This window comes from Adiantum capillus-veneris, chromosome 24 (assembly GCF_014529385.1).
Source record: "Adiantum capillus-veneris isolate H3 chromosome 24, ASM1452938v2, whole genome shotgun sequence".
Taxonomy (NCBI): domain Eukaryota; kingdom Viridiplantae; phylum Streptophyta; class Polypodiopsida; order Polypodiales; family Pteridaceae; genus Adiantum; species Adiantum capillus-veneris.
In genome coordinates, this window is record NC_140954.1 from 103690248 (window position 1) to 103706861 (window position 16614).

General features: G+C 39.8%; 1 protein-coding gene and 1 pseudogene across 2 annotated transcripts in view; both read right to left on the reverse strand.

The window, feature by feature from the left end:
• The window catches only part of LOC147426880 (tobamovirus multiplication protein 1-like), a 51497-nt gene extending 46836 nt beyond the window's left edge, over positions 1-4661 (reverse strand). Inside the window, exons 1-3 of one of the 2 annotated variants that reach the window (XM_086498912.1) lie at positions 4309-4661; positions 3571-3661; positions 3427-3479 (exon numbers count right to left, since the gene is read on the reverse strand). In XM_086498912.1, the coding sequence (XP_086355038.1) occupies positions 3427-3479; positions 3571-3661; positions 4309-4425 (261 nt within the window). In that variant the 5' untranslated portion in view covers positions 4426-4661. Of the gene's footprint in view, positions 1-3426; positions 3480-3570; positions 3662-3739; positions 3784-4308 lie in introns of those variants that run through there. The other variant, XM_086498913.1, reaches the window with a different exon arrangement.
• On the reverse strand, positions 1867-3420 carry LOC147426883 (uncharacterized; annotated as a pseudogene).
• Positions 4662-16614: the final 11953 nt, after the last annotated feature.

Sequence of the window (16614 nt, forward strand, 5' to 3'; positions counted from 1 at the left end):
AAGACTTTCCTTCCAAGTTGAAACCTTTAGGGAAAAAGGTATGCAAAATTATGATCCAAAACAACTCTCGAGGCTACGCTGATTTATAAAACTCTTTAGAGTTTCTAAAATTACCCTCTATGTGCTCGATAGGAAAACAACGAAAAGACTCAAAGAAATGTTTTGTTATTGCTGCATACAAGGGTTTTACACTTTCACGTACGGTCCTCTTACTTTGAACTTTTCTTGCTTCTCTTACGTGTTCCTGAAAACAGACAAAAGCTGTTTGAAAGGTTTGGCCAACATACATCATAGAACTATCATGAATACTATAAATTACATAAATAACTTAAAGGACGATCTACCATAAGATGTTTTTTCCTTAAATGCCTCAATCGATTGAGGGTTTTTATCGAAGAACTTGTGTAATAAGTAGTAACTAAGACAATCTTGAAAGAAGCCCAACGAAATAGGACTATCACCAAAAACATGCAAATTCTTCAAACTAAAAACTTAAATCTTTCTTGATACAAACTATGACTACTTCTAGCTACTGAAAAGAAAGAAGGGTCGAAAAGACATATTCGAGAGTCATTAACATTGTTGGTTGAAGCTGAAGAAAAAGTAGAAGTGTTTTGCATTATTGTAGTAAGGTCAGTGTTTCATATCATCACTCGTCTCAAGGCTAAAGATCCTAAAGCTAGATTGGTGCTAACCACACCCCTCATTTGTATAGCAAGGTTGCTGCCAATCAGTGAGGTCCTTAAATAAAGCTGCTTGCTACAATCAAAAGATCATCGACAATAGCGTGCAATCGAGTGCCCATGATCCCTTGCTTAAATCACTACTCAACCTCTCCTCTCACAAAAGATATTTCATGAAACCACACAAGAAACCCTTGATCCCAAAGACCCAAAATAAGATGTTTTTTTTTTTTTAATGAGTTTTAAGAGAAACAATTATTTTATAACTCTCTCACAACCAAAAAAAAACCAAAAAGGGAACCATAAAAAAACACACACACACACACAAAAAAAAAATCAAAAGCAAAAAACAACAAATAAATAAATGAAAACAAATTAAAAATAAAAGACAAATATCACTCACATAACAACAAACAAACCAAAATCAAGATGAAGAGAAATGCTACACAATCAAACATGATACAACCAAAATTACAAAAAGACTCATTACTTATAGAAAAGTTTATTCAAAACGAAGAATACACACATAAAATCATATCGCCACATGAATTTGAGCTCGGTAGATGTTTAGGTATGCACACCCTCCCAAAATATCTCCATGAAGCTCAACAGCTGGTCACCACTCGAACGAAAATCAAAAAGATTTGCATGTCCGCTAGATGACTAAAAAATATACCTTCATAAGTTCAGAATAGTCTATATTCACAAATTATAAGAGGGAATAAAGCACTCATAAAACTATAAAAGCAAGGAACACAAGAAAAGAAAAGAGAAAAAAACAAAACAAAATCACTTTATTTGCTATGACACGAAATTAGATAAAACAGAACATTGTTAACGTAAAAATGTTTTTAGAAAAGGGACACGCAAAATAAGTTGACGCAGCTTACTTGGCTAAACTTAAAACAAGTACTCAATTTTAAACAAAAAAGGAAAAGACTTCTTAAAACCTTAATCCTAGAAATCAAACTTCACATAACAGCTTCTAAAGGAACAAATTCTTAAAACCTAACGTAAGCTAAATATAAAATCGAAAAATGAATACTATTACAAACCTACGAAGAAGAAGCTGCAAATAACCAAAGAAGTACAAAGATCTAAACTTGACAATGTGTGACCTCAACTTCGCTGCTTGTCCAAACAGGAAGAATAAGATTATCACCTTTATCATGTATAGCTTGAACAACAGCTATGACATCCCTGCTCACATCGCCAGTGCCCAAGAGTAGGTGCAGGTGTATAAAGAGGTCATTCATGCTTTGAATGTACTATACAAAACCAACGAGCTGAGTTTCTATCACCCTCCGGAGGTGATGGGCATACTCAACCATGATGAAGGCTAGCATTTGTCAAGCTAGAGTAGAAATACTAAAAGCGCTAGAGATCAAAACAACAAAATAGTGTGTTACTAAGTCAAACAATAAGTCGGCCTTTAATTTTAAGCTCCCCACTTTCATTGAATTTATTTATGATTATCGTGAACACTCCAAAGGGAAAAACAGTAAAAATAAACTTATTACGATGCAAAAATAAACGAACGTTTTTCATAATTCTTTTGAACAAGTATCCTTTCTTGACGAGTAAAGAAATAAGATGGCACGATTGAACAACAAAAGCAGATTTACTAGAACAAAGCAGAGAAGATCTAAATAATTGAGAGCAAATGACACCATGCTTAGCTAAAAGAGAAATGTGAGGCATACGGATGATATTTATATTGGCATATTCTGGTTCAAGGCACCGCTTATCATAGATAACTACTTCTAATCCCAAGGGAGTCTAAAAAATTTTAAGGTCTAAAAAGGCACAATAATCACTATTTGTGTTACAATTAAGTTCACAAAACAACTTAGGATAAATTCCTCCACTTACAGAACTTGAATTCAAGTACATAAAATCTAGAAAAGAAGGAACGTCAGGAACAAAAAGATCGTCTACAAAGTGTCTTACATTTGCATAATTTGTGCAAAAATATTAGGCAAGTGTTAGAAAGGACAAGACCCTCCATAAAATCAAACTCATGAGTAAAATAGAAATTAGTAAGAAAAACAGCACAATTGGTGCCCATAGGGATACCAATTGTTTGCTTGAAAAGAGTCACCGACGGTTATATATAAATTGTCCAGAAGAAAATCTAACCAAGATATGATGTCAATGTCATCTACAATCCTGCTGAATCTCTTTCTTTCTTTGTCTACATCTACATTCTTACTTTTTAACCATAAGAAGTCAAAGTTTAAGGCTGACTTTTCTACTAGCAATCCCTTGTACCTATCCTCCTCAAGCTTGTACGCAAAAACTTTTGAAATAAGAGACTTGACTCTGAATTAAAATCAGGGATTCAAGTACTATCTTTAAATCAGCCTTTGCATTACAGTACGATACTTGATGAGCATGCTCAAAGGCTTCTATCTTACAAGGAGTCAAGTACTATCTTTAAATCAGCCTTTGCATTTTAGTATGATACTTGATGAACATGCTCAAAGGCTTCCAGAATCCCTGCACAAAAAATACTAAGACTTTTGTATGCTGCAGAGAACATGCATACAATACTTGCACAAGAATATATGAAGCGATAAACATATGTATACTCCTTGCATAAGGGACCAAACACATAATCGGACTTCCAAGTGAGTGCATGAATTACTGCCATAAGTAAAATATCACCAGGATAAACTAATTAAGCAGAAAAGGTGGGGTTGGCTTACAAAAAGAAATCACAAAAACGTTCAGTAGAATTTACCTTTGGCTTGAATGTGAAAACCTTGTAATGAAAACCAAACACGACGGCACGAGCTGACAACAAACATATTCACATGTTAACATGTTGATCTCCAGACAACACATGTGAAACGTCTCAAGGACAAAACCACATAATGTGTCATACCTGCATTCACAATAAAGTTCATCAAATGGAAGACCTTCTGAGTTGTCCAACCATATTCAGGAACTCGTAACTCAATTCGCATGAGCTGTAACTGTAACACGGCAAACCGTTGAGACAGACATTCACAAGTTGAAAGACCAATTACAATACAAGCTATCTGTCTCACTACCTTTTATTTTAAGCCATAAAGCAGAGAAGTTCCATAATACATGTATTTAATCATCCTAATTACATCCCATAGAAAAAAACAGCAAAAAGTTAGGAAAGGTTAGAAATTCCACAGGCAGATTCCTCGTATATGATCGTCCAAATCCAGAAATAACATCTTGAACAGAAAACTACTTCTGTGCTTCAAGCTAGACAAAAACCTGAGCGACACACAAAAAATATGTTCTAGAGGAAACTGGGCTCAAGAGCACGCCCCAATCGACTTGTTGCTCGAGCGTTGACCCTGCCAGCTCTTGATGGTGTTTTTTTTTCTTTTGAGTTAATCAAAGGGCAGAAGACATGGTAGAACCTGAGGTAAAATGTGCAGACTACTTTGTGCGGAATGCTACTCTTGAGGGCCATATAACGTCCTTTCTTAGCTAATCATGCATCGACCCCTTGTAATGTAAAAGAACGACCGCTCAATTGTGTAGGAACGAGATGATTGTAGCATTCCTTCGAGAGAATTTGAGCCAGAGCGTGAGCAATCAAAATCAACAAGAGTATGCGAGGATGAAGGCACATACTAACCGCAGCGACACCGCCCACAAGAGAATAGGCAGCACAGAGACTGTAGAAGACGCCACTTTGCCAGGCTCGTGAGTTGTCCACCTCATCCCACCAAGAATAGAGCCCTTGGACGGCCATCGAAGTCCAAGACAAAACAACGGAGCTGTGGCGTTGCTGGGTACCTACTGCAGAAGCAGCTCAGTAGCTCATGTCTTCGTCCGATGCACACGCAGTTCCAACTACATTGTGCCACGTCAAGCAGACAGAAAGCGAAGGGGATGAGCGTGCATGTACAGGTTTGGGCTGTATTGCTTTAGCTACTAGCTCGCCCACCTGTATGGTTTAATCTTGACGAATGCCAGCACGTATCTACACTCCACAGTCCAGAGGACTAAAAAGCAGCCCTGAGCCAGCAGTGGGTACCAGCTGGGGAAATTCGAAAAAGTAAAGGAATCTCCGTTGATGCGAGGCATCAGACGAGGCAAGGGGCGCCAAGTGTCGGGCGAGGGGACGTGCACAAGGGAAGTAAGTGCTACAAGAGGTGTCGCCCGAGAGTGACGGCAAGAGGCGTGCGTGCAATGGATATGGCTTGCTTATTGGTGGAGTTTTTTCTTATTGCCAGGGTTTCCTTGCATAGCAACGTCACATGGATGGTCGGCTAGTTATGGGAATTGTCCCAGAGAGTTACCTTTCCAACCCATGCGAGTTTGACCCTTCTCCTCCCTTTTAGAGGAAGGTTGGGACTCAGAAGTTGAACGCAAGGATGAGATTCGGGGGAATCTCATGAACGAATGAATAAACAAAGCAAGGAGCCAATATGGCATACACATGTTACAACAATACACTAGTCTGAAGGCGCCGCACCTGGCGGTATCACCTCTCTCTCTCTCTCTCTCTCTCTCTCTCTCTCTCTCTCTCTCTCTCTCTCTCTCTCTCTCTCTCTCTCTCTCTCTCTTCGGGCTCCAAAGCGTATTGGCCAGATGTAGAAAATGGTGCCATTTTGGGAGGCCCAAATCTCTTCCCCCTTTATATATGTACAGGTAGATAGTGCCCATGTCACATAAACACATGCAACATTAAGCTCGCCTAAAAGTGTCGGCTACTACAACTAATTCCTACAAGGACATTTTTTGTCTAAAAGTGATGCCTCGATCACAATTCAAAGCCTTCTCCATGAAAATCTAATGAAAGCAACTCAAACTTTTTGAAGTATTAGCTATTGGATTGCACTTTTTACAGCTATGCTTCATTTGGTTGCAAGAATTTTACGACGGGTGTCACATGTGTGTGACACCTTGGGTGCCCAAACAAGCCCCTTCAAGCCTAGGTGTGTCACAAATGGTCCAACAATTCAAAACTCAAAGAAAACACAAAAAGAGAAACCTCTAAGCATTAACATGATGAGCCAAGTCGTGAACAAATACCAAAGTTTTGATGCAATGTAGAAAATGTTTTGTAGGTTTGTGTTTGGCTTCTTCAAGAGGATAGCAAAAGATAAAGTGGATGTGTTCAATTAAAGTGAAAAAAAACAAGTATAATTTCATGAATGTCAACATCCTTTACAAATTTTTGATATTGTAGCCAACTATTAAATCAAGAATAATCACACAAAAAAAAACTAGCGTGAAGAGTTTATGATTCATCATCAAGTAAGTCTTTACAAGCATCAAAATCTAGTTGTAAGTGCATGTCATCTAGGTTGACAAAGAGGTCAAGTGATTCCTCCTCGTGATGTGTCCTTGAGGTCGTCACAATCAGCAATGTCATCATTGTCAACTTTGCAATTATCCCCATCTCTAACATGTTCTTAAGAGGAGGTGTCATCAACCTCTCTATCCTCCTCCACATTCAACACTTGGGATGACATAGAGGGCTCCTTTAATGTCTCTATATTGGCCGATGCAAAGATCAATCTGGCCTAGGGAGTCACTTGAATGAAAAAGAAGAGTTTAGGTTGATGTGGACATGGAATGAGCATAACGTGCCCTAATACATGCAAGAGAGACAATTAATGGTAACTTTAAAATAAAAAAAAACTATTGGGTCTAAGGGCTAGAATGCATTTATAGGGTTAGGCTATGGTGGATACACTACACTAGTAGTCGATTTGAGTAAGTGATTAGGATTAGAGAGATAAAGAGAGAGTAATCACAAGTTGACAAAAGTGAAGATCTTCACTAAATGGTAAAAGAGATTACATAATGATGGAAAAGAAGAGTGGTATGTTGATTGGGCTAAATGAGTTAAGCTCAATATATAAAAGAGTAGAGATAGAGAGCCTTTAATGATAAGCCACCTATCTATATATGGAGATACATTCAACCAATAGGTTTAGGTATACCTTATCTAGGAGAACCATTCAATTGGAAGTGGATTTAAGGAGATTTGTACTCAAAAAAGAGGTATCCAAAGTGAATGAGCTAAAGGAAAATTGAGAGGTTGAGATATGGCTCAAAGGGAATATTGTGGGGCTCAAAGGTTGAAACATGGATCAAAGGAAATGGATCCATGGCTCATAGGTTGGAAAGTACATAGCCTTGAAAGGACCTACACCCCCCCCCCCCCCCCCCCCCCCCCCCCCCCCCCCCAAAAATGAAATGGAATGATTTTATTTTTTTTGGGATGTTGATTAAGATGTCGCTCCCTTTGTTTGCTATAATTGCTACATGGAAGTCAAAAAGTTCAAGCTTTAGGTGAAGAATATTGAACATAGTATTGACATTAGGACTGTAATCTTTCTACCATGGAAGTTTTACAAAGCATAGTAAAGTGCACTATCCCATACAAGATATTGGATACTTTTTTCATCTACCTTTGAGAATTTCTTTTAGATCAACGTTGTTTATCTATTAAACCATTAAAAATCCTTTGAAGTATCTAGTGGCAAAGTGGCAAAGGACAAAGGACCCTTTAATTAATTCCAAGCGAACAAGCGCTTGCGATTTTAGTTAAGGCAAAGCTCAAAAATAAGGTTGATAAAAACAATAAATTATAGCTTGCATGCCGAAACTAGAAAGTACAACTTTCACAAGCACATGATGCAAGCTATTGTGAGGAGTGAAAGCTACTAAAGATACTATTAATGAACCATAAGCCAAAACTATCACCAAATGACATCAAAGATGATGAGCCCAAAGATGTCGTTTTGTACTATGTGTGCATGCCAAGGATAAGGCTACCAAATGTATTTTTGTTGGTTATAGTGCTGAAAGAAAAGGTTATAGGTTGTATCATCCACAAACGAACCATATCTTTGTCTTACGGGATGTTGTGTTTGTAGAAGATTCTGTTCAGTCCTTGTTCTCATGTACTAGAGGTAGTAATGTAAGCTCACTGGACATTTATGACACTTTGTTTCCTCTTTTTAGTGGTGGAAGTTCGAATGTAAATTCCAACGAGGCAAATGTAAAGCCTTTGGGGTTTCTAAAAATGTTACAGATCAGCCTATTATTTATGCATATGGAAATGACGTACTTGATGAGGAAAGGGCTGAGAATGAGCATGCTAGAGGTATGCCAAAATGGATGGTGCATACTTTGCGTGATAGTAAATTGGATGTACGTTTGTCTAGTCGTACTTGTTCAGGTTCTCGTCATGCATCTTATGCATCATATTGTTATGCTTTGGTTTTGTCTAGCTTACATGATGTTGAGGAACCTGTGTCTTTTGATGAAGCACGGAATTTAGAAAATTGGATGGCTGCCATGCAATCAGAATATAATGCACTTATAGAAAATGACACATGGACTTTATGTGATTTGCCTCCTAGAACAAAGAACATTGGTACGAAGTGAGTGGGTTTACAAGTTGAAACGCAAGCCGGATGGTGAGATTGATCGTTATAAGGCTCGACTTGTTGCAAAGGGTTATGGACAGCAGAAAGGCATAGATTATGAAGAGACTTTTCCTCCCACTTGCCGTATAACTACTGTGCATTTTCTATGTTCATTGGCAGATAATTTAGTTGGGATGTACACCAGTCAAACATTGTTACTACTTTCTTGAATGGTGACATATTTGAGGAAGTTTATGTAACGCAGCCTCACCATTTTGTCAAGAAAGGACAAAAGGATAAAGTGTGTAGATGTAAGAAAGCTTTGAATGGGTTGAAGTAATCTCCTCGTGCTTGGTATGAGAAAGCTGACACTCATTTGGTCAAATGAGGCTTTCATAACAGTCCAACAGAAAGCACATTGTATGTAAAGCATGAGGGTTATGTACTTCTCATTGTGGTTCTCTATGTGGATGATTTGCTGATCTTTAGACCAAATGAGAGACATATTGCTAAATTTAGGGCTGATTTGAATTCTACTTTGAAGATGAAAGGTTTGGGGTTGTTGCATCATTACTTGGGTATATAGTTTAAGCAGTGTGATGGTGGTATTGTCTTGTGTCTACATGAAGACATTGTTATGTAAGTTTGGACTTGAGGATTGCACACCTATTGCCACTCCCATGGAAATAGGTTTGAAATTGAGTCTTCATGATGATGGTGATCCTATCGATGTCACTCTTTACCAAGCTGCTGTTGGATGCCTCATTTATGTAAGGGTCTAAGCATTGGCAAGCTGTCAAGAGGATTTTTTGCTACTTGAGTGGCACTTTACATTTTGGCTTGTTTTGTCCCAAGGGGGGATCATTGCCGCCAGAATTACATGCTTTTTTGGACTCGTATTGGGCTAGTTGTTTTGACACACGAGTGCCACAAGTGGTCTTTGTTTCATGCTTGGAAACTCATGCATATCATGGTTGAGCAAGAAGCAACCTACTGTGGACACTTCCAGTTATGAGATTGAGTACATGGTAGTCTTCACAGCTACGGTTGAGTGTGTATGGCTCAAACGCCTAGATGATTTGGGTGTTGGACAGGACACTGCAAACACTGACAGTCAAAGCGCATTGGTAGTTGGGAGGAAACCAGTTTTTCATGCTCGCACAAAGCACATTGAGGTGCATTACCACTATGTTAGGGAGAGGCTCTCAACAGGAGAGATCAGCTTGGTTTATGTGCCAACACAAGACAACCTTGTGTATCTTTTCACGAAGGCTTTGTCTCGTGAGAAGTTTGAAGCTTTCTACAATGCTTTGGTCTCACTCCCCTTTGTGGACTAATCATGTCCTCAGGGCATGGCACTTCCCTATACTCTATGTGCCAACTCTCGTTCACCGCATCTCTCCTAGGGGGGATTTGTTACCATATACATGTGGTAGTGATGTGTGTAAACACATTTAGGACCGTCGGGCATTTTTTCCCTCCTTAGGAGGTTTTTTCCGCGTGCATTGTATATACACCCATCACTCTAGGGCTAACTTATCTTTCCATTGCACACTAAGTAATACACTCTCTGTTGTGTGTCATGAGCTTCCTATGTCTTCTCCAAGCTGTGTGTGTTTTCCTGCAACCCTAATTCCAACACTTCCTCTGCACCTCCACGCGGAAGCATGCTAGATAATGATCCCTTGGCTCATATGGAAAGGACCTTGGCCTCTCAAAAGCAATCAAATGGAAAGCCTTAAGTTCTAAAAGGATATAGTCCCAAAAATAACCAGCACAAAGCATGAAAAATCCATACGCCATGCCAGATTATCAACGCAAAACGTGAAAGTCCATATAGGCTACCACGTCATCATTTCAATCACGAGCGTCTGTACAGTTGCCATGTCATTACGTTTTTACGCATGGTTGTGTGTTTGTAGTCATGCTTTATTCTATTCTCTTTAGGTCCCTTGGGACCCATCGCACGGGGTCCCATAAGTTGGTGGGAACCCTCCTTAAAAATAGGCCACTTGGCAAGACTTTGTAAGTTGGTAAAACTTATTGTGCCGCTTCTACTTCTTCTCTTGCTTCTTCTTACGGTTTATGCCCCTCGATTGAGATCTGCATGTTGGCTCCGTTCTTTAGTGGCTTGACACGTCAGCAGTTTGTGATAGACATATATGCTCGGCTAGCCCTTGAGTAATCTTGACAACTAGCGCTACAAGGGGGCATTGCATGCTGGTATGGGCAGATGACATCATGGTTCCACATACATGGCTTCAACATGGATAGAATGCCTCTTTTCAAGTACTCCTTCAATGCACCCTCCCTATCTCTCACACGGACAAAGATCAGTAGACTCATACGTCAGGATTTGATTCAGCTAGATACCAGGAGCATATGGACACAATCGACACATGAGTTGGGTACAAAGATGGCTTTCTATAGAGAGCATCTTCTCCAACTAGTTGAAGATGTATATGTGATCAGACGAGCCTATATGGACACTCATTTATCCTATGGGATACGATGTGCTATTAGTCAGATGTGCACATCATCGCATCAATTAGAGATTGAAAGTGGTAGATTTAGGACAGTACCAATAGAGGCCAGGATATTCTAGTTGTGTCATATAGATCCAGAGATAGAGTTACATCACATTTTTCATGGTTTGCTGCTTTTAGTGTCTATTTAGAGAGGGCTTTGGACCATTGTCTAGAGTCATGAGATATCAGGATCAAAGATGCCTTGGGGTTGTTTTTTCTAGAGCTACGCAGACATAGGGAGAGTCTCTTGAGGAGGTTAGGCAATGAGAGACATTCATAGAGGGAGATTACTGACTTCTTTAGAGCAGGACTCAACGGCTAGATGAGCATGCTTCACAACAGACTTTAGAGCGCACTTATACTAGAGGTATATTAGTTGACAGAGCCATTGAGCTTGGGAGAGCTAGACGCCCACATCTACGAGGGCGACCATGACATTGACAGAGGCTCCATCAGAGGATCATGACTATTCTAGCATGACATGGGAGATTCCCAGTACAACTATTTACAGAGGCGAACATTGACGAAGCCTTTCATGTTGGGGTTGGAGCAGCTATGGAGGATGAAGTCGAAGGACTACCATGGCGTGGATGATGAGCAGTAGAAAAACACGAGAGAGAGAGAGAGAGAGAGAGAGAGAGAGAGAGAGAAACTCGATACAGTAGAAAAAGAAATCACACGCTACATTCTTTGATTGAGAGCTTACAATGTATATAAAGCCATTAAACGCCATGCAAACTGGACTTGTAACTGAATCTCTATTGCATGCCTATAAGAGGCTTTTTGCACGGGCTGACCGACAAGGGCTTGAACCCAACAATCCCCCCCTCAAGCCCGAACTGGACAGACCACTCTCATGATACCTCGAGTTTTTGGTATACTCGTAACCGTGAGTTTTAGGTTCTCTCACAACCAAGGATTTCTGGTGTATCCATAACCTGGTGCTATGATAAACCCCCCCTTGAATAGATAGGGTGTAGGTCAAAAAATTAGCTACCAAAAATGGAGTTTTTGGTTCACTGTCAAACCTTGGGTTTAAGGTGTACCCAGTAACCTCATGAGAAGAAGGACAAAATAGGACTTGAGCAAAAAACTGATAATTTGGGAGGTCTTACCACTCATCTGTGGCAGTGTCTATAGCCTGTACAATTTATTTTGACTAAACGACATGAAAAGAGTTGATCTAGAAAGCTTCCTCGTCAACAGAATATATTGGAGATTCAGTGTCTCCCTCAACCACATGAATTTGATTTTTACCCTTTTGAAAGCATCTATTTGACGGATGATTTGTTTTACCATAGTGAACACAAGGATTCTTCTTGAAACAGTCTTTCGTCTGATGATTGTTGCTCCCACAAATGGCACAAGATCTGGCTCCATTGAATGGTCGAGATGAAGCTGCTGTAGCAGCACATTTAGTGACTGCATATGCACTGGAAGTATCAGAAGAACTGGTGGGAGATACAGCATTCGAGACTGTGTATGCACTGGGAAAAATAGTAGAATTGGTACTAGGTACCCTGCGTTCTTCTTCCTGCAATGAATTGATGATACCATCCAAGGAGGGCAGCGGATCTTTCTCTTTTAAAAAAGTAACAATCTGATGAAATTTGTTAGTCAAACTTTTTAACAAAATGGCTATGAGATCTTCTTCTGGTACTGGAGCTTCGACATAAACAAGTTGAGTTTTAATACTCTTCAGTCTATTAGCTAAAGCTGCAATGTTTTCATCTTCACGCATGCGGATGGAATATAATTCCATTTTTAAACTCATTTTTGAATACTTAGCTTTGCACCGAAGCTTCTCTAACTTATCTAGGCGCAGATTGATGAATCAAGATCGTAAATAAATGAATAAACCATTCTTTAAGGAGCGTAGAATGATACTCAACAGCTTGTTGTATTTTCCTTTGTTAGCTCAGCAGATAGCTGCAATGTTTTCATCTTCACGCATGCGGATGGAATATAATTCCATTTTTAAACTCATTTTTGAATACTTAGCTTTGGCACCGAAAAGCTTCTCTAACTCTATCTAGGCAGCACTTGAAGAATCAAGATCGTCCAAATAATGAATAAAAACGTCTTCTAAGGAGGTTAGAATGATACCAAAAGCTTGTTCGTCTTTCCTTTGTAGCTCAGCAGATAATTCCCTTGTAACTGCAGCGGATGTGCCAGATTCGTCGGCTGCGAGAGGCTTGACCACGTTCCATAAGTTTTTCCGCGTCAAATAGCCTTTAACTTTGATCTGCCAAGTGTGGAAGCCGGTCCCATTGTATTTGTCAACTTTTGATGCCATACTCAATATGCAAAGGATAGCTTGGTCGTGTTTGTTATGCTTGCAAAGAATGATCGTTGATCTTTGTTAATGAAATTTAGAATTACCTTTTAACACATCGGTGGATCCATAGCATAAAATAACCAAGAAGAGCCAGCAGCGATTGATCTTCATTCAATAGCCCATTTGCAACGGCTTCAGCTTGAACATAAACCTTCAAAGTCACTTGCGAGCACAGAGCACAAATGACGGGGTGTGAAGACCCTCTTGAGTGAAGGCCTAAGACCAAATTGGGTGGCCCTTTGCTTTCAATTTGAAAATCACAATGAAACACAACAAAAAAAGGCGAGTTGTCTGCAGCAAGCAGCCGAAACAGGCGATGACGAGCAAGGCAGGTTTACTCACAGCGGGATGAAGAGGCCGAACCAGGGCTTGCTCATGTGTCGAGAATTCACCAGAAGAGTAGGGCGAAACTGTTGAGACTGATTCCGGGCAAAAAAACTTACGTCAACTTCCTCACGGTTCTCTGCATAAGCGATTGTACCCGCGAGCTTCAGTCGAGAGCCGAGAGCCCTGTCAGGGCTCTGATACCATCTGTTGGGGTTGGAGCGGCTATGGAGGATGAAGTCGAAGGACTACCATGGCGTGGATGATGAGCAGCAGAAAAACACGAGAGAGAGAGAGAGAGAGAGAGAGAGAGAGAGAGAGAGAGAGAGAGAGAGAGAGAGAGAGAGAGAGAGAGAGAGAGAGAGAGAGAGAAACTCGATACAGTAGAAAAAGAAATCACACGCTATATTTGTTGATTGAGAGCTTACAATGTATATAAAGCCATTAAAGGCCATGCAAACTGGACCTGTAACTGAATCTCTACTGCATGCCTATAAGAGGCTTTTCCCACGAGCTGACCGACAAGGGCTTGAACCCAACATTTCAGCGATTGATGTAGTACTTTCTTGGACAACGCCCAATGCCGGGAATCCTCGGTACTGATGATAATGATGATTTTAGTCTTTCACTTTACTTCACTTAATTTTTATTTTTGTACCCAGACATTGGATTAGATCCACCAAGATTGTATCAGTTTGGTCTCATAGGTCATTTTGGCCTTTTGAAGACGTTTAATATAACATTTCATTTCATTTCCCTCCCCCTCTCTCTCTCTCTCTTTCTCTCTCTCTATACATACATACATATATATATATATACATACATATATATATGTGTGTGTGTGTGTGTGTGTGTGTGTGTGTGTGTATACATATATATATCATGCTGGTATGCACATATGTCATCATGGTTTCAGATACATGGCTTCAGCATGGACAACTTGCCTCCCTTCCTTGATGCACCATCATTGTCTCTTACACAAGTGGAGATTACTAGACTCGTTCCCTAGGACTTGACCTAGTTGGACACCAAGAGGACATGGATAGAGCCAACACTGGAGTTGGGCATGAAGATGGCATTCTATAGAGAGCATCTTCTCCAACTCACAGGAAATGGGTGTGATTCAACCTAGCTATATGGATACACATCTATCTCATGGGTTACGGTGTGCCATTGGTCAGATATGGACATCTTCACACTAGCTTGAGATTGAGACTAGTAAATTCAAAGGGATACCAATAGCTAACATGATAGGCTGCCTATGCCATACAGAGCCAGAGATGGAAGATGCATTATATATGTCAGTGCTGAGTGTATTGCAAGTTGAGGGATCGCTTTCACTGTCTTTTCAGAGAAGGCTTCAGACATTTCTCCAGAGCCATGAGATATCAGGACCAGAGATTTCTTGGACTGTACCTACTTGACTTACATAGATAGAGAGATAATTTATTGAGGACAATCCCAAAAATAGATTTTCGATTTCTTCACAACAGACATTGGACAGATAGAGGAACAGCTACCACTACAAAGCTCAGCTCATAGGTACTGTCATTAACCGAGCATTGAAGCTAGGGAGATTGAGACGCCCACAACTGAGGAGCTTCACAACATCGACAAAGACTACAACACAGGATTCGAGCCATAATATCAGGACCAGAGATGTCTTGGACTGTACCTACTTGACTTACACAGATAGAGAGATAGTTTATTGAGGACAATCCCAAAAATAGATTTTTTATTTCTTCACAACAGACATTGGACAGATAGAGGAACAGCCACCACTACAAAGCTCAGCTCATAGGTACTGCCATTAACCGAGCATTGAAGCTAGGGAGATTGAGACGCCCACAACTGAGGAGCTTCACAACATCGACAAAGACTACAACAGAGGATTCGAGCCATAATATCCCGACAGCCAGAGTATCGATGAGGACATATTCATCGCCCATTTTATCTCTCTCTTGTATTGGGCACCCATTGTATCAATGATCACACATACCCAACAAAGTTCTAGCTAGTAACACTTCTAGATTCAATTAAGTATCTCTTTTTTTGTACTCAAACATGGTATCACATTCATCAATTTGTAACGGATCGGTCTCATAGGTCATTTTGGCCTTCTGTAGACATTAATATAGCATTTCATTTCATTTCATTTCTCTCATGGCACTATATGAGACTGTTATAGGGAGAGTACGGACCGAAGAGGGTCTCCTCTTCACTCTACTATTGGCGTGAAGCATGAATGCCCACTTTCTTTGACCTTGTTTGGATTGTATAATGATGAGATTGGTGACTATATTGAGACTGCAGGGCATAGAGGAGCACAGTTGTCAGGTGCAATTTCAGGGGCCACACACTAAGTTGTGGCTATTCGACACATTGGTCAGTTCCATCGTGCTTTATGGAGTGTAGATATGGGGGCCTAGCTTGGATCAACATACTAGATCAGAGTGCACATATGATGGATGGAGATCCATGGAGAGACCACTTGTATCCATGATCTCCATGCTAGTCCGAGTGAAAGCTGAGATGAGTACACCACAAATTGTAGTAGAGGCTCTTGCTAGATCAGTGTCTTTCATTCATAGCACATGGGAGCTACCACGCAATAGAAATACACGACTTGCGACAACTTGCCAGTGATGGTGATACTTTATCTTAGTTTGCATAGGTATCATCTTCGTTTGAGCTACATGGTGATAGCCATTTTTTGGCTCTCATAAAATATTTTAAGAAGACACTTCACCCCACAAAAACACCTTAGCACAATGACTAGGCTCGCTTTTTCATTGTAAATAGTGTGCGTGCGTTTAGGGTTTTTATTATATTTTTTAATCAAATAATTGAGCAAGTCATTGGGCTAGGAGAAAAAAAAAATAAAATATTACGGTTCTCTTTACATGTAAATATTTTTTATCAAATAAAGGACCTAAGTTTAAAGGGTTTTTTTTAAATTTTTTTGTATTTATATAAATATATATTCTTAGGCGTGCGTTATCAGGCCTAAGTATGCTAGCTTCCATCGCGTGTCATTCCTTATACATATTTTATTATCATTCTATCCCTTAAGCTCTACTCACACAAGCCTTGAAAAACCCTTATGTGACTTCACCCCGTAAAAATATACCAATAACCTTATCGGCTCCGTCATATTTTTTTCCATCCCTCCCAATTAAATATTCACAAGTAAATAAATTTCATCTTCAAATAAATTCCGTAAATCACTCAAAGTAGAGAATAATTGAGGGTCCCTTCCCTCATGATTTTTCTTCCTTTATTTTATATATTTTTTACCACCATGCATCCCATGTGTCCATTTTTCAAGACTAGCTAGCTTATATTTTTATCCCACAAGTATA